Source organism: Oxyura jamaicensis, chromosome 5, assembly GCF_011077185.1.
Source record: "Oxyura jamaicensis isolate SHBP4307 breed ruddy duck chromosome 5, BPBGC_Ojam_1.0, whole genome shotgun sequence".
In the NCBI taxonomy this organism is placed as follows: Eukaryota; Metazoa; Chordata; class Aves; order Anseriformes; family Anatidae; genus Oxyura; species Oxyura jamaicensis.
This window is the reverse complement of record NC_048897.1, coordinates 58906771-58925332: the sequence shown is the minus strand read 5'-3', so window position 1 is coordinate 58925332 and position 18562 is coordinate 58906771. Positions and strand designations below refer to the sequence as shown.

The window sequence follows — 18562 nt, the reverse complement described above, 5'->3', positions numbered from 1 at the left end:
GAAATGTGTAAGAAGAATGAGACACTATCTGTATGTCTGCTGAATGATTTACGGTAGGAAGACGCCAACAATGTCCTGCTGGGCAGTAAGACAGTGTGAGCAGCAAGAACAGTGCAGATGTCTGGTGTGAGATGTCTAAGAGCACCTGAAAAAGCTGTAATAGAAGAGTATAGGGAAACAGCTGTAACCTGCAAAATGACACTGAGTACATTTTGTAGGGTGAACTGTTGCACAGCCAGAAAATTTAGTTTCAGCAATAAGAAATGCATCAAACAATGCAAAACCTGACAGTTTCTGTGCCTGTTTCTGTTACAGTCTGTATTAGTTTTTGTGTATAATGAATAATAACAATCCTTGGCTTTCCAAAGGATTGTTTCTTTATTTTCTTCCAGTAATATATTATTGTTGCCAGTATGGTAGCACTGCATTAGTGTACCATTGAAATTAATGTAGAGAGTTATTGTTGGAACACTCAGTGTTATGTTCAAGTCAAGGTTGTTATGAATACTTGAAAATTCAAACCCGAAATTGTTTCTGTGTGTCCATTAATAGTGAAAACCTGCTGTGTTATTGAAGAGAAAAGGAAAAGTTATCATTAAGCTCAGTAAGATAACAATTGACGCCTATCTAGGTAACATATTTCAGTGTTTATTATTCAAACGTAGTGGAATTTTGTAAGGGGCTAGAATAAATATCCCCACATTTTAAATTGCTTTGCAGTTAGATTTGGGTGCCTAATTTCTTTAGACTCTCCTAACTTTCTTTCGTAATTGCTTAAATTTGCTGGTTACTCTTCATATTTGTTACCAGGTGAACATTGTTTCTTGTGATGGAAAGTGCCCATCTGCAAGCATTTATAACTACAACATCAACACATACGCAAGATTCTGCAAATGCTGCAGGGAGCTCGGACTACAGAGACGAACTGTGCAGTTGTATTGCACCAGTAATTCAACCTGGGTCAGCTATACTATCCAAGAGCCTACAGACTGTTCTTGCCAGTGGTCTTAAGAATGAATAAATACAAGGAAAGGAAACTGCAAGCTCTGCTGTTCCCAGCATAAGATAATTTGAATACTTTATCTGTAACAAAATAAAACATCCAACCCACTGAATTTTAATAGCTTAATGTTAAAAGATAAACAAACAAACATATTTTGGGCTTTCCTAAATTTCTAAAGAATGGCTTTGCATTATTGTTTTTATTGTGGTTTGTCTTCCTGTTTATTTCACAGGGATTGTTTTAAGACTTTTTGTGATGTGTATCAGCTTAAAACGTGATTTATGTTTGACACACCACAAGAGAAAGCACACCATCTCATTGTTCTCTGTCTTTGTCAGGCACCCATTCCTGCTTTAAATCATTGATACACAGGTGTATCTGGCAGCTGTCTATTATTTTGAATGTATTGTAATTGTGCAAATACATTCAGTGTCTATTAAGAAAAAATGCTTGGACAATGTGAGAATTTTCAGTTTAAATCATCTTCCTATAGCAAAGCTGAATATGAATGGGAAATTAAGTTACAGATTTATTTTTTTTTTTCTTTTTAATCAGGGAAACATTGTCAATACTAATGGCTGTATGTAATATTCCCTGGTAATAATTTCAGCTTTTGTAGTGTATTTTATATTGTATTGAAAAGCATTATGGCCAACACGCAATGTGTGGGACAGATAGACTGCTTTAGGTTAGTCATTAGTAGCAACTTTTCCTTTCTGCTAACTGGTATGTAATGAACTGACAATGAACTGACAGTGATCTAACAAACGAAAACCACTTTACACTCCTTTACATAGATAATACTTTAACTGAACACTGTCATCTTATGAAATGAACCATATTTAAACTGTTTCTTTAGCAGAATGAACCTTGTTTTACACTCATACTAAAGATGTGAAAATTCATTAGGAGAAAAACAAAACCAGGATCATGAATCTGTCTAAAGAAAAATGTAAGTTGAAAATCTTCGTCATCCATATAAGAGAATGTAACTTTTGTCAATATCAAACACTTGACATAATGTACAATTGTAAGGTTTGGAATTTCAAAAGCAATTTTGTTTATGAACTTAATTAACGTTTTCTTGTAATGAACTAATAGTTTTTCTCCTCTAAACTAATGTTGCTGTCCTTTTCTTTTCTCATTAATGCCAAGATGCAGCGAAAATTCAGTCATTTTAATTCTGTAGATCAAAACTGAAGATAGCGGTGATATATGCTTAAGGCCCTAAAATATAAAAATAGTTCTTGGCATGACTTGTTTGAAAGTGTGCAGTTAATCCAAAGAAAAATGTGTTGTTAAAATCAGCCATGAACAGTTTTGATACTAACTTTGTTTACTGTACATTGCATTCTTACAATACCTAATAAACACCGGGGAGTCTTATTTTGTTACAATTAATTTTGCTGTCATTGTTGAAGCAGCTTACTGTCATGTGATTCCAGGCATGCTGTGTACTAATTTCTTTTTCAGCAGTGCATATGCTTCAGAAAACTACAAACTGAGGAGCAGAAAAAAAGTGCTATTTACCAGACATTGGGCTGAGCTAAGTCTTATAGTGCCTAAAATGCAAGCTTTTGTATTTGCAAAGGTGAACTTCAGCTGCCCTTTATACCAGCTGGCAGCTGTCATCCAAGAGGGGAGGAATTAATAGAAAGCTGTTTCTTTTGCTTTCAGGCAAGATAGTTTTCAGTGTAAAGTGCCAGCCACCATGGTAAGGGACTGAACAAGACAGGAATTAGCACAGCTATGCTACTCCCAGCTGAGGCCATGTTCCCTGCTCTTGCCACTCATGCTAATGTGAAAATGCTCGTTGCTTCCAGCAGCACAAGGCAGTTACTTCAAAAGCCATTTGAGTTCCAGACTTTCAACTCGTGGTTTTAAGAGCAAGTTAATACTGATTTCTATCATGCAGCGAGAACAGGAAGAAGAGTATGGCATATCCAGTAACTATAATCAAACACTGATATGCTTCTACTTCAGGAGTAAAATAATAAACATTGTGTTAAGTCCCTGCTTCTGGTTTTGTAAACATTAGGCTTATGCCGAGAGAAACAGGAGGAAAGATCCAGACTGCCTATGACAGAGGAAGCCACTTTTATCCCCTGATGGGTGTTGAATTCCTTCACAGATGCTTAGCCTGTCTGTCTGTGGTTAGTTCAAAGCAATCCAAGCCCTTCTCGTGTATTTACCTTACTCTCTGCACAAAGCAACTCAGCTGGAGAAGGATTTGGCCTTATTTGCACTTCCACATCTTCAGAAGCCAAGGAGACCGTAACTTGCTGTGGATTTCATCTGACTTTCCCTGCAGGAGGTACTTGGCTTGCACCAAAATCCGAGTCTTAGAACAACTTTAGTTTTCTTTCTTACAAGTCAATTCCCTTCTGTTTGGTTATGTAGGTGAAATACAAAAGATACATAGCACTGAAATTTTGCTCTTCAGGATAAATACATTGAACCATCATGGTATTAGTCTTGGCTATATTACTCTTAAAGGCAAGGAAGCACTTGACTGTAATAAAATACTGAAGCCTCTACATAAATTCTCACAGTGATGAAAGTTAATCCTGCATTTGGCACACACAAAAAAAAAGTTAAAATACTGCATTGTTAGAGTTGTTTGTGTTACAGGGGGGGTGCTGCATGCTATTCAGAGATGAAACCGTAACTGGGTCCTCCAGTGAATTCAGCAAAAACGCCCTGTAATATTTTGTGGAACAGTGTCTCCTTAGGGATCTGAACGAAAAAATAAAATAAAATAAATAAATAAATAAAAAGCAAGCTTGGCTTTAAAAGGCTTGGGCTGCCTCAGCTGTGGCCAGGCCTGCACAGCCCTGCTGGCAGTGGACTTGAGGAAGGTTTCACCAGGAGGTGTGCCTGCACCCTCTGAGCTGTTGGACGGCTCCAGGAAAGCAGTGCCTGTGCTTTCCAGGTTAGCCGTGCCTGCCGCTGGGCTTTCCACCCACAGGGCTCTTTCCGCCTTGGCTATAGCCTTGCCTTGCGCCTGGGAGGGAGCAGCACTGTGCGTTGGCACCAAGTGATTCTGCAGAGAGGGGCACTGGGCTTCAAAAAGAAAAAGAAAATAATAATCTCCCGGGTGTCTATCCGGCAGATACTAGGTAGTTTAGTGAGCCACCTCAGCTGGGTGACTACTGGGATAGCAATGAGGACAAAGGCTCAAGCGGAGCACGCTGCTGTGAGGAGTTTGCCCCCTCACAAATAGCAGGATAAAGCAGGATTACATCTTTGTGCTGCTGCAATAGACTTGCCACCTTTCAGAGAGGTAGGCACTGATGGCTGTGGCCTGGAAGGGCCTGCCTCTTCCCAGAATGCTGATCTGCACTAGCTGAAACCTGTTTCTGATGCCACAAAAAGGGTGGAGGTGGTGGGTGCTGTGTTGTGATCAAGAGAAGGATAGAGGGTGCTGTGTGGGGGTTACTAGCTTGAGCTAACCCTATTTTTGGAAGCGAACGAGTGGACTGTTGATGTGGGGCCAGGGGGGCTGTAAAGCTGGGGAGATCAGGAGTGTAGCCTTAGGAGGCTCTGGTGGGGTTTAAAGGGCTTTCCTCAGGGTTGGTCCCTCCTGTTGGGACTGGGAGAAAGATCTGAGAAGGTTACATGCTGTAAAAGCCAACTTCAAGAGGTGAAAGCAGTAAGTAAATGAAAATGCAGTTGGTGTTGTGAAGTCTGCTTTTAGAACTTTAATTTTACTAGCTTGTTGGCGTAGCTTCTTATGTTGGTGTAGCTTCTTAGGCTCTTAAATCTTCTAGGAGGGGTTAGTCTTGGTGGGAGAGCAGGCTTACTTGCTTCTGTAAGTCTGGAGCTGTGGTAGCTGCTAGGGGAGGACAGTTGCCAGCCCCTAGTGTCCTCTGCTTACCTTGTAGAGCTTTGATTTTTAAGGCTATCTGCAGAAATGGATTTCTAGAGTCAGCTTAATTTAGCTTTAACTCATAAATGAAGTTCAGGTGATCGATCTAAACAAACGATTTCTTAACAGTTTTTTGGCTTCTGACAGATACAGCTGGGTGTGCTGGAAAGTTGCTTGTCCTGAACAAGGGACACAAACAAAAAGGTAGGCAGTGGACTCTTTTTCTGGAAGGGGCGGGGTATAAAAGTTGGCAGCAATATTTTTTGGTTTTATTTTCTTCTTGATCTCTAGCATAATAATAAAGACCTTTCTGTTTAACATTTAATCAGCGATTTGCATAAGAAGACATTGCTCGTTTGTTATGGTGCTGATTGCTCATTGGTACCTCCTTTGAAAAAACACTTTACGTGCGTTACCTCGAGCAAGCTTACTCAGCCATGAATCATAGGACAATATAAATGATTTGGCAGCTGGAACTTTTTGAGTATGATGAATATTGGCCATTAAGAAAGGCCTTTTAAAAAGAAATGTAATGATATCAATTGTGCTATCTAAACTCTCATTGTCTGGGTTATCAGTACATGAGCTGGTCTCAGAGTAACAGCCTCTTGAGTAATGCGTTCTGTAATTAGTGATACTGCTGCCTGGTAAATTGATTAACCTAGAATATTGGCATCTGCTGGTCTGCAGTTTAATGTGAACTGTTAGTCACAACTTAAATAACTTGATTCTCCTCAGATGGCCTTGCAAGTATGCAGTCCATGAAGTCAGACTAATAACATTCAAAAGAAAATCATCTTTACTTTTATCTCTGCCCACATCATCATCTCTCTCCCCAGTGCAAGTGGCTATCCATGAATAATTAAAATGAGGTAACAGCTGCTATGCAGATGGTGATTTTGGGGAAAAATCCCCTCTCAGTGTGATGAAGACATCTAACCTCTTTAGAAATTGTACCTGACAGACTGTCATCCCCTCAGGCCTGCTTTCTGTGCAGACTTTTGACTGAGGCTTTGATCGTGTCAGCTGAGTTCAGCTGTTTAAAAAATAGATATCTGTATTAACTCAGTTGTCTAGCCTCCATCCATCACCAAATAGAGAGGTGCTTCCAGGCAGTGACTCATCCCATCCTAAAATAAGGGTCTAAGATGGATTTAGTGAATCATCCTTCAGATGTACCAACTTTCCTTTTTGCTGTAGAGGGAACTTGGATGGCAAGATGTAGTTAGGCACCTTATTTTTAGGTCATTAAAATTAGATGGAATGAAATTCACCCTTAATGGTCCAAGGTGGCACGGTAGGCTCATAGGTCAGTCTCATAGTATATATTGGCATACCTTATCTGCCCTCCTGATGGGTGATGAGGAGTGATAATACTTGAATTGCATAAATCTGAATGTAATGTAATGTGCTTTCTGTAGTTTTTCCTGTATGTTTTTAACTATGCACATTTATTATGACAGCTGTACCTAAACTGTACCCGTGTCTATATTGCTGAAGAAAGACATCATCCATGAAAGGTGTCATTGATGCCAAATCTTCAAGATGTTACAGCTAGCTGTATTCATTACCTGTCCAGCTGTGTTTGTGAAGATGTGATGCATTTATCACCATCACAAGGTGTTACACTAGCTGAAAGAGATCTCTGAGGTGAGTGAAGTTTAAAGAACTTCTGTTTTAGAGACCTTTTGTTGTGTAGGTGTTGTCCTGAATCTTGAGAAATTATTTGCAATCTTGCATTCTCAACTTGTGTTTTCCAGTATGTTTAAGCTAATGTGATTTTTCATAAAGTTATGAAACCTATTTACAAAGTGCCTTTGTGTTCTAGCTCTTCAGGGTGTCTGGAATTGAGTTCTAGGTAGCAGGAGGGCTTTTCTATACCCAGGCCTTTACCGAACATTTCATTGATATGGTTGCCAAGGAGCAGATTCAGACCTCAGTTACGTGCTTGAAAGGAATATCAGTTTTGGTGTTTGGTTTTTTAAAGACTGATGTTAGTTCATTAACTGAATATGTGAGATTTGTCAGAAATGTGCTTTGCATAGTAGAAGACTGGAAAGAGGGGAGAAAAAAGAAAAAACTATAGCAGAGCCTAAGCACTTTATTAAGATTTCTTTTTGATTAATAATGCAGAAGTCTGATCTTAAGCATGAAACATCAAAGGCAGAATAGCTGGAGTAATGCTTAATGTCATGAGCATTCCTGCTCTCAATCACTTGCTTTTAATCCTCCCAGTCTCTTCTGAACCAAGGTCCCTATTGAGCTCCATGTTGACTTTTTATTTATTTTTTATTTTATTGAACTGGGCAGTTTGTGGGGACAAAGACATCTTTTGAGATGAGGGCATCACGAAGCTTAGTAGACCTGCTGTCTTTCGCCTTGCCATATGCACAGTAGTGTGCTTTGAGAGGCGAATTTCCACACTACTTTTCTGACGTCTAACTGGATACTGTCACTGTGGTCTGTCCTTATATTTGAAAGTGATGGCCATGATGGTTCAGATAGAATTTTTTGTGTTCTCTAATGGGGAATATCTTCTCCCATTCTGTTCCAAAGCAACTATGATAACCACAGGGAGACATTCACCAGCCTAGAGGAGCTCTTCAGCTTCACTCCATCTGTGCAGCAGCATGCGGCACAGGCTCCCTGTCATACTGTCTGCCTCTCCAGGCTTGGAGCTTCATCTGCAATTTATCACTTTATTTAATTGAAATAAAAAGGTGGCTTTCCAACAACTCCCTTGTTTTGTTGGAATACCACTATTTTTAGATCATGGCACACCATCCCTTTTCCCTCTCTTTGGAACAGGGGAAGGAAGAAGATGAGGTGTGAGATTTTGAGGCAAACTTTTGAAGTTCATCTTTTCAAAGGGGACTGGCAGGTCCAATTCCCATGAACATATTATACAGGGGAAAGCCAGAATCAGCGTCTAAAGGGTCTGTTGAGAGTTTGAGCATCAGAGAGAGAGGGGTAAAAATTCCCTTGATAACAGAGGTAAAGCAACATATGTGTATTGCTGGTAGCAGTGGGCCTGACTGCAGCCCTTACTGTAATATTGATGTAGGTTTACCATGTGTGTCCAGTTCCTGCTGTCCATGTGCTTTGCTGTTGCCACCAGGAGAAGATGCAACTGGTCAGATCAAGCCAGAAAGGAAGCAGCTGGAGACTCCTACTGTTCTCCCCCAGTGAATGCCTCTGGGATTCTTGATGTAGAGCTCTGGCTCTGAATTATTTCTGCCAGAAATAGCCAGAATTAAATCTGGCTGCGTCTGTGCTTTCTTGGGGATGTGGTTTGAGACTTGTCTGTGTGGCTGCAGGCACCCACAAAGTTCATTCTCTATAGCAACCTGGGTGAGAAGCTTTGAGCTGTCCACCAAAATAGAGTTGTAGGCTACAGTTCGAGGATGTGATTTACATCATGTCACTCAAGGAATCACAAACTGATTCTTTCACTACCAGATTTTGAGTTTTGAAGGGGGAGAAATACTTCCCAAACCTGTTTTTAATGGAAAGCTCTCCAAATGCTGCTTTGCTTTCAAAATACGGTTTTAGCACTTCATTGCATGTTCAGTCTTGCTACTGTCCCATCCATATGTTGTGGGCTTAAACAAGGAGTATGGGACCTTCAGGTAGCTTTCGTAGTGTGAGTCCTGTAATTACCTACGATGGACATGAAAAGGAATTATGTCCCTAGGTTTAATACTCTGTAAATACAACTTAAACTAATCTCTCGAATTAAACTCATAGAACCATTTCACATTTGCTTCTCCGCTCCATGGCTGGCAGGGGAGAAGGAATGGGAAGGAAGGGTAGGGGGTGGGGGGGGGTGGGGGGGGGAACCAGGAAAGACGGAAAGTAGATTCCTTAGGCTTTGTTTGGCTGTACCATAGCACTTCTAAATCTTCTGTCAACACTGGCGTGACGTTGCATTCATTAAAAATGCACGACCTTTTTAAAGATCCATCTGTTATATAAATAAAAATAAGGCAGCCCTATAGTTTTATGGTATGCTAATCCTGCGTAGCCGTGGCCTAATTATCAAATGATTTCATGCTACCCTGGTGGCAGGCAATGTCCAGACCACTGAACACTTGCTATGGATCTCTTATTAAATCCCTCTTGCACAGTTTCATTCATAAATTTACCATGGCTTTTAAAACAAAATAGTTTGCTTATACAGCAATATCAAGTAAGGCAGTGTGTTTCCAGAACACAGCAACTTTTTTTCAGATGCTCTGCTTCATGCATGACTGAATAATTGGTGGCAAACTCCATTATTGCTTTCTTTTACCTTAAGTGGAAGCCGTGCTGTTGGTAGGTAATGCATGCTGGAAAGCAAAAAGGCTGGATGACCATGTTGCACCCAGGGCATACCTTTGTGGAGCTTGAATATTTGACTATATACCAAGCTTCATTGTGTTGTCCCAGGTCAGACACAACACTTCTGATCTGCACCCATTTTCCTGCTCTGTTTTGGCCACCCTGGAGCTAATGCAGAGGTGTCAGGTCCGGATGTGCTCCTCTGATGTTCCTCCTTTGCTGCCCAGTATTGGGTCCCAAGGGAGATGTGGTGTGTTAGGGCATTGGAACATGTCACATTACTCTTGGAGAGCCAAAATCCAATGAAAAATGCATTCTTGTTGGTTATGCTGTCAATAACATTGGAAAAACTTAGAGTATTGCTTGGCAGAAATGGCTGGTGAAACGGTGTGTTTATTTCCACAAGAGGATTTTTTTTAACCTTAGACTTCATTGCAAAGGGCTTATTCCCAAGTGATCATGAAACCATTAACTCCAATAATAACTGAACTATTTAAAACAGAATTGAAGTATTTGTTCAGAGTTACCTTAGATTGCAATTCAGCCTTAACAATTCCATGTCATCTTTGCCAGCCTAGTGGCATCTGGTCACTTACAAGGTAAGATTTGCAGCTTAGCAAGAAATCTCCCCTTTTCCTTGTAACAGGGAGCGATCCAGTAATGTCATTTTCTCTGAGCTGGCACCATTCCCTTTTGTATTTTTTTTAAGGCCGTATGTTTCTTACAGATGCATTTCTCTTCATATTTGGCTTTAGTGAAACAAAGAAAAATTCCCGACTTGAATAGTAATATTTTAAAATAAAATCTACTGATGTGGAATTGAACAGAATAGATTGTACTTATTTTTACCCTGAGTTTCTCCCAGCCTTTCTGGTGTTTGTCTTTTTCTTGATGAAATGTTTGCCACTTCATTACTTCCATATTCTAGTTCAGTCCACCTGGCCCAGACAAAAAAAAATTATTAACCTCTTATTTTTGTTGTTGTTGTTCTAAGATTCTTCAAATAAACATGAGTAGTAGCACCACAGGAATGTTTTCCACCTGCTTGTTAGCAGCATCCCTGATCTCCTGTGAAAGTTGGATGTACTCATTTCCCTCTTTTCTGACCCAACTGATTCTGACCTGGGTATTTGTAATCAGCTGGAAATTTCAGTGAGTTGAATGCTTTCTCACTGAACTGTGTGACCTGCTCACTGCTCACTGGGCCTGTTGTTGTTACAGTGTCATTTGAAGCCCGAAGTAGGTGATTTTTGCAACATGTTCTTTAAAATAAGATACTGCTGGTCTCTGTGAAAGAAAATGCTCATCCAGAATGTCTTAAGAAGTGTTTATAGGATGTGGAATTCAAATCAAATCTCATCTGAATAATTTGAATGAGAGGTGGCTGGGGACTGGCTGGGAAATGGAGCCAGGCTGTGCCGGTGTGCAGATCCACTGAAGCCATGCACCACATCTCCAGGCGGCTGGACCCCCGCTGTCAGCAGAGGCTAGACAAACACAGACAAGGTGGAAGGGATATCATTAATTTTCTTTTTGGTCTGTGGTGCCCCAATGTGCCAGTCTCCTTCGTGGGTAGTCTGAAAGCTTCTGCAGTACCGACAATAATGAAAAAGCCCCCAGGTAATCACAGCAGCTTTCCTCCACTAGCTTTCTCTGCTTCTGCCCCTCTCCTTCTTTGTCCTCTATGCCTTCGTTTTTTCCATCATCCAGCTGGCATGTAGTAGCTACAGAATGGTGGAGCTTGGCTGAACTGGATTGTAGGGAAGCAACTAGATCTAGGCAAACCAGGGGAATTTTTACAGGCTGAAGGGACCATCTTTGTCCTCTGGCTGGCCTTTGCCAAGCTGCTGTTCCAAAGCCTGGAAAGTGTTAGAAATTCCTGGGAAAATGATTCAGTTATTTATTTATTTATTTATTTATTTTTAAATTATAGGACAAGTAAATAACTGAGCTGAGTTCTTCAACAGCACTCACAGTAAATTCAGAGAGGCATATGTCCCTTACAGGAAACTGCTGTCTGAATTACTTATCAAAACCACAAAATTCCAAAGTTAGGAAAAAATTAGCTGAAACCTGTTGCTTACTCCACAAAGAGCAAGCGATGGTGGGAAGGAACAGGAGCAAGTGCCCACACCCTGGGCTAGGACAGCCCGGTCAGCTTCCAGTCAACAGGTACCTGGAACAGCTTTCGCTTGATGTTCTGACTATACAGCAAGTGTGTGTGCACTGTGTGTAGTATAATGTATGTATATGTACAGGCACACAAGGTGGTACTGGTGGCCAACAAGCAGCGCTCAGTAGTCACGGATATTTTCTCCTTGTACCTGTTGAATGTTTCAATGAAACACCTTTCATTTTATAGATGCATCTGTTTATGCAAGTAGGTCAAGCCAGATATCACTGTATAATGTGATATTATGCAGTTGTTTTTTTTTTAAATTTCAATTTTATTCAAAGCACTAGTTACTAATCAGATTTTCAGTTCGTTGACCTTGTCGCATCTCTGGATTTCAAGATGTTAAGAATCTTTTCTGAATGGTCAAATCTCATATTTAAAATTCTAATGTATTTTACATAACATAAGAGATTTTTAGTACCAGAAAAATTCCATTTTCCTCAGTCCAGTTTCAGGTTCCTAACCTGATTTTCTGGGCTTAATCCTCTTCCTGTTGAAATCAATAAGTACATTGTAATATAATGATTCACGTTCAAGGTTCAACCATAGAAAATTAAGACTACATGCTGATTTTACTGCCATTGTTGAAAGATGATCTCTTAAAATGTGTAAAAGCACAATAAACTCTTTAACTCTTTCAGCCCTATTCTTTTTTTCTTCAGAGCATCTAACACAAAAATGGACCTTAGCTTTAGACCTAATGCTGGCAGGAAGACTTATGCAGAGAATATTTAGATACAAATATGCTTGTGGTTTCAAGTGCTTTGTTGAGGATACACAAATGCAAAGGTGCTGTCAGCAATGTGGAGCATGACTTCAGATGCCAGGAAAACCATGGGCTACTCTGTGCACCCGTTCCTGATGCTAGACTGCCATTTTTTCTTTGCCTCAGTTTCCCCAGGTGAAAAATGAGGATACTCAAAAAAAAAAAATCAAAAAAAAATCGAAGACTTTTTTTTGGTATCTGTGAGTGAAAAGACATCCAGGTTGGAATGTGTTGTTTTTACACAAAGAAAAAAAAAAAAAAAAAAAAAAAGTAACTTATTTCGGTAATGTTGCCTTCTTTCCTTAAAACTGAAAGAAAATGGGGTGTATTTTATTTTTTTTGTATCGAACCGTGTAGTTGTAGTGTAGAAGTGTGAGCTTTCGTTTTATTTTTTTAACCCTTTGGGAGTGCTGGGGAAGAGCCTCAGCCAGTCTCTCTTGCTGGAATGCACTGGATGTGCTCTGAAGCTTTGGGATGACACCTTGTGATGCTCTGCGTGAAGGTCCCACAGTTGAGACGGTCCTGGCTGGTGCTTGTGGCAATGGTGTGACTGCACGTAGAAAGACATTTAATAATGAGCTTTAAGTTGTGCTTCAGGTTGCCTTCAAATGGCTCTTTTGGAAGCAATAAATGCCACATCTTCTGCTTTGCTGCAGCCACAGGGTGGATGAGAGGGGCAGTCTGTCCTTGGCTGACCTGGTTAAGTGTGGGGACACAGTGTGGGCACCTGCGCACAGGTTCACGTGGGAAAAGTTTCCACCACCTCTTTGTACTGGCAGTATCTATTTGGACATTAGCATCCTGGTACCACCTGGCTCCTTCCTGGGAACAAAAGCCAATGCAATTCCTGTAACTTCTATTCCTTAAACCATGAAATTGCCTGTTATTGAAATAAATGCACCTGCAGTCCCTGCTGAGGGCTGTTTAGCATCCCAGTTGAACTCTTTTTTCATACCTCCCCAGTTTCTAGGCAAGAAGAAAAATGACCTGCTTCTTCTCGCTGCTCAACCCACAAGACTTTCTGGGGAAAACCATCCCTTCCCATTAGGTTTGTCTGTCTCTTTCAGTCTTGAGGACTTCCCCATGGCCGCTGAGCTCGTCTCTCTTTCTGGATTGGGTGGAGGAAATAGTGTGTTTGCTGCCAAAATGGGGCCTTTCCCTGGCTTCTGGGTGAAGTTTCATAAAAACTTTTATAGTCCAAAAATACAAATTACAAACAACATCCACTTTCTTTGGCAGTCCCCATCAATTCCAGTTCAGATGTATCCATAGTATAAAATACTGCTTTTTCTTTCTTCCCCCTCCTAATTGTCATACCCACCAAGGCAGGATTGGCAGGTTGCAGTTACTCACCCCATCCCAAGGTGCTGGCTCATAATAAATAAGTAAGGATTAGACTTTTTTTTTTCTTTTTTTTTTCTTTTCTTTTTCTTTTTTTTTTTTTTTTTGAGGAAAAGGTGCAGAAACAATGGCTCTTCCATGTTACATCACTGAAACTCCACTGAGGAGAAAGAGGCTTAAAAAGGTGAAAGCCAGAATAAGATACAATTTGCTTTCCTGTGGCAGTGTTCTGCCTTGTTAGAAGAAATGAGTTGGCAGATCCCCATGGATGGTGGGGATGTGCGCACTAAGTTGGAAGAACCAGTGTGATAAACTCAGTGAAAAGGAAGCTATTAGAAAGAAACGCTAGCAAGGTTGTGAGCTACTGTTATCTTGGACTTGTCTAAATGCCACAGGGGCAAGTAGTGATAGAAAAATTTGAGCTTTTTCTCCAGCTCATATCAGTGAAGAATGCTAGCCTTGGATACAAATGTGCAAATTTCTTGGTGTCTTTTCTGTTTTCTCTTTGCTTGCTAGAGCACTTTTACGATCTCTTAAGGTTGAAATTCGTATGTAGCCTAAAGATGCTCTTCTAGGTCGACAAGATGCTGGGAGGGAGAACGCTCAGTGTGATGAAATGAAAACAGCCTGGAAATCTAATTTCAGAAGCACCATTGACATTTTCTTTTTCAATTGTACCTTGAAGCTCGTAGCTTACTATCGTAATGAAAGAAAGGTGGTTTGTGTTTCCTACCAGGATTTCTTTGTGTGACAGATAGTGATTCTGGCTTATTTGGTAACAGCGGAAAGAGGGTTGATTTCAAGGAGCCAGTGTTGCTACTCTGCTTTCTGGACCAGAGCAAATTAACTTATTTTTAGACTGGTCTTGATGTGGCTGTGGGCTGCTAATACACTTCAGGAATTCATGTTGCATAGTTTTCCCAGCAATATCTAACCCTTGACTTCTAGAAGTGTAATACAATCTATGTCCTTGATAAAAGCCTCACAGTGATAATGCTACTTGGATTCAGATCCGAAGTTTTGGCACAGATGGTAGCATTTCTTAGAAAGATGCTACAGTATGTACTTGAAAAAGCTTTGATGAATATTTAATAGATAGAGATATTATTCATATCTTCATTAGAGAAGATCTTCAAACTATATACATATGTAAAGAGCTTGAAGTTGTGGCTACCGAGTATTGTGAGGTGGCATAAAAATATCTGGTGATTGACCAAATACCTGACGTTACCTGACAAAGTTACCTGAGAGGTAACAGCCAGTGTATTGCCAGATGACATCATGATGTGGAAGATGGAGGTTCACAGAACTCATCTCAGGTGGTTTGATTAAAAGACTGTTGAAAACCACTGTTTGAGAGCTTATTCCATTGCTGAGAGGCTGAGTACCTTTAAAAAAATGAAACTAAAAGACAAATGAAAAAAAACTGGTGAATTGTTAGACTACTGGAACATAATTTCTAAGTTAATTGAGAACAATATTGGTTTTGTTATATGTAAAAAAGTCTCTCTAAATATATTCCATGTCCAAATCAGTTGGATTTACGTGTGACATCCTGTCTTAAGAAATAAAAACCTGACTTTTCATAATGTGAACACTAAGGTGGATGCCTCAGATTGTTTTCTAGAAACATGGAAAAAAAATGGATTGAGTCAAAATTGTAGTTTTCCCTTGAGAATTGGCTCAGAGGCAGCGCTCCCCTGCTGGGTCAGGGCCTGGGGGTTCGTGGTGCCCTGTGGAATTGCAAGTATATTCCCTGCCTCATGCATAGGAGTTCAATACCTGGGAACCGCAGTAGAAAGTAGCGTTGCAGGTAAGCTAATGCCAAGCCACGCACTGAAGTCACGACGTAGCCACTTAGCTGCTAGTGACAAGAGCTGGCTGCCACTGGGCCTCGTGGCTCGTCAGTGGGTGCTGTGTCATCTGGGCTGCTGTGCTTAACAAAGCAGGAACTCTTCAATTGGAGAAAGCAGTTACAGGGCAGCGTGCTTTGGGGCATTTTTTTATATTATTCTTATTTGCATGTTATCTCTGATGGTCCAAGTTTTTGGTTACCACACCTCTTAGCTGGCATCCAGTTACAAATGAAGAGTTGGGGAATGTACAGGATTTTTGTTTGAGTCCTGTCTGAAGTCAGACTGAAGACACATTTTTTAGTTGCAGAGATCTATATAAGCTCTATATATAAAGCAGAGTTCTATATAAGGGGTCTCATTAAGCTCCACTTTAAACATATTTTTCGTTCCTTTTTTAGCTTCATTACTTGCAAATTGACATTTTATAAAACAGACATCTGTTAAATACGTCAGCCTTGTCCATTGTGAACCTTGGAATATCAAGAAGAAGAGCTGCGAGTTGGCAGGGGAGTGAGCCAAGACCTCTGTTGGTAGAAATGGATAGGGCTTCACTGCAGCTATTTGCAGTAGCGGAGAATTTGCTGCAGTGTCAAAGTGCAGGTATTGGTTTTAGAGCAGGAGTCAAGAGGTAGTAGGCTGATCTCAGCCAGAGGGAGTATGAGCACTTTGTGAAATACGTGTAAAGTCTCCTTATATGGAAAGCTTTGGCTTGAATGGAAAACATAAAAAATAAAGCCCAAGACTCAAAAAATTGATTTTGAGTAGTCAGCACGTTGCTACTTCTTGGAGGTCCATACAGTTATATTTTCATTATTATTACAACTCGTCAGAAGCTGAAGCTGGTAGTGTCTATGGACCCACATCAGTGGCTCTGCTTTTTGACTACCCCCGTCTGGCTTCAGTACTCTGCTGACCACAGAGCAGGCCGCCTGCACTCAGTTGTTCTTCTATAACATTGCTGAAGTGATGCTTACAAATTTAGAGACAGACATGTATGTTGGGTTTAGTGACACTACCTCTGTTCCTGAGGTCCCCCCTGTAAGCACCAAGGTGACGTGCGCTGGGAGCCAAGGCTGGCAGAACTGCCGTAGAGATTGCTCAGGAAGGGTGGTGGAAGAGCTCAGACAGATCACTGTAACACGGTTTTTCTCCTGAAGGAGAGGATGTAGCAAAGAAGGACCCGTGTCCACAGACCAAAGAGGCGTGTGTTGTCCCCTGAGTACGGGTAGCTAGCAGAAGACTTATTTCATGCGGGAAAACTAAAAAAGTAGACAAGAAAAACGGTTCTTGAGCATAGACTGATGGACAGTCCTAACAAATACCACCAGGCAGAAGTGATAAGTGATGTCAAAACTGTCTCCATTACTCCGTTTATAAGTGCTTTCGGTAAATAAGAGGTTAATAACTCTGTTTATAGTAAGAAAAGACCCCTGCCCTCGGATACACACACTTCACTGTACACAGATAATCCCTGGAGCAAGGAGGTTTAAGGTAATTTGTGGTGCAGCTGTCCTTTTCTGGAACATGAGCAAATTCTCCTGCACATGGTCAGCTGCAAGAACAAATGTCTGTAGCAAATGAAAAAACAAGATGTTCAACCGCAGCCTTCTGCGCTTGCAAGAGGGGCACGTGAGCTGGGCTGTTCATCCTGCCCGAATCAAACTCCAAGGCACGAAAGGGTTTAGTGTGCGGCTTACGGCCAAGTGGAAGCAACATGTCAGCGGTAAGGGAGGAATGCTGGTGATGGAAACCCGACTGATTGACATACGGTGGCTATAAAGTCATAGTAAATCTATTGTTTCGCCAGAAGGAAGCAGGATTAGAAAATGTATAATCGCTACAATCCCTGCAGTATAAAGCTTCAAGTGACGGTTGCTCTCCTATTGCTCGTGTGGCTCATAGTTGGCCTAATCCCACCAACTGAGCGCTTGGGCAAATTCTTCGTGTGCTCCGTGGGGCTCATACCGTAGTCATTGGGATGTTATACCCAAGAAACACCTCTATGGCACTGCAGAAATTAGCTCAGTGATTTTCAGGAGCTACTTTGTGTTGCTGCAGAGAGCCAAGCATGGTGCACAAGGCAAGCTCAAAAAGTATGTTCTGGGAGCTGATTCTGGGTATTAACTAAAATCTAATTAATCAGTAAAAGGCTGGCTTAATAGACAAAAACCCTCTGGGAATCTCCTATCACGCAGGAGCGGCTGAAATCTTTGAAACGCTTTCAGAGTGCTTCGAGTGATGTGAATGAAAATGTTTGGTGGAACATTAGACTAGTAAGGTGCTGCATAAAATTGTAGGTGATACTTTTTGCAGTAGTTCTCTTTACGTTGTCGTTTCTCCTTTGACCTGTTTTACAACACACCGTCTATTGTGCTTGAGCTGGGGCCTGTTTTCTTCCTGAATGCTGGTGGTGATAATAATAATAGGGTATGCCCCTGCATAAACTGTTGCTGAGATGGGAGGCTGTACGTGCCCCATACACCCCAAAGACGTGCCCCATACACCCCAAAGCGCAGCCATAGGAAGTCCACGTGGTCTGATGTTTGGGTTTTGCTCTTCAAATGTTCAAAAACAGTGAGTGCTGCTCACCTGTAGGGAGATACAGACCACATGAGAAGATATGAAGGGATTTGTTTTGTAGTACAGGGGAAAGGATTTTCGAATCCCTTGGTTTTAAGGCATGCTGAGAGCCAAGATAACTCTGAAGGTGACATTGCCTTCAGAACTACATTAGTGTACTAACTGTGGTGGGATTGGGAACGCGCCTCTGGAGCAAGTCTCTTGACTGTCCCCATATACTGTGTCTTGGTTGTGAAAGGGTGTAGTCACAGAGCGTTTGGTTTCCTTTCAGACAAATTGAAAGGCAAAATGCTCTGTAGGAGTGCGCCAAATGCTGTCTGACAGCCTGGGGGCATTTGTGGGCAGGAGGAGACGCGAGTAGGCCCACGGTAGGGACAGAGGTAGCGTGAGCGCCCAGTCCTTACCACCAACTAGTACAATATGGTTGCTTTACTAGTTTAAAATCACTGGGTAGTGTTCAATGCTACTGTAAAATATTCTGAAAGTCTTTCTCACATGGTGGTAATGTTGGACCTTTTCTACATGATGTTTTCTGCAGCTGAGAGATCAAACAGCATTTTCAGCAGGAACTCAGGAAAATGGCAGTAGCAGGCTGCATTCAAGTATTTGAGAAAAATAATTTTTGGGAGAATACGCACAGTAGCAAACAAAA

The 18562-nt window shown here is 41.1% G+C and overlaps 1 protein-coding gene and 1 long non-coding RNA gene across 3 annotated transcripts in view; both read left to right on the top strand.

The window, feature by feature from the left end:
* The window catches only part of OTOG (otogelin), a 107372-nt gene extending 104994 nt beyond the window's left edge, over positions 1-2378 (top strand). For both annotated transcript variants that reach the window (XM_035328323.1, XM_035328322.1), the window contains exon 56: positions 811-2378. In XM_035328323.1, the coding sequence (XP_035184214.1) occupies positions 811-1011 (201 nt within the window). In that variant the 3' untranslated portion in view covers positions 1012-2378. The remainder of the gene's footprint in view (positions 1-810) is intronic.
* A 3992-nt stretch (positions 2379-6370) lies between these two features.
* The window catches only part of LOC118168624, a 52475-nt gene continuing 40283 nt past the window's right edge, over positions 6371-18562 (top strand). Inside the window, exon 1 of the long non-coding RNA XR_004751692.1 lies at positions 6371-6521. This is a non-coding gene — a long non-coding RNA (uncharacterized LOC118168624). The remainder of the gene's footprint in view (positions 6522-18562) is intronic.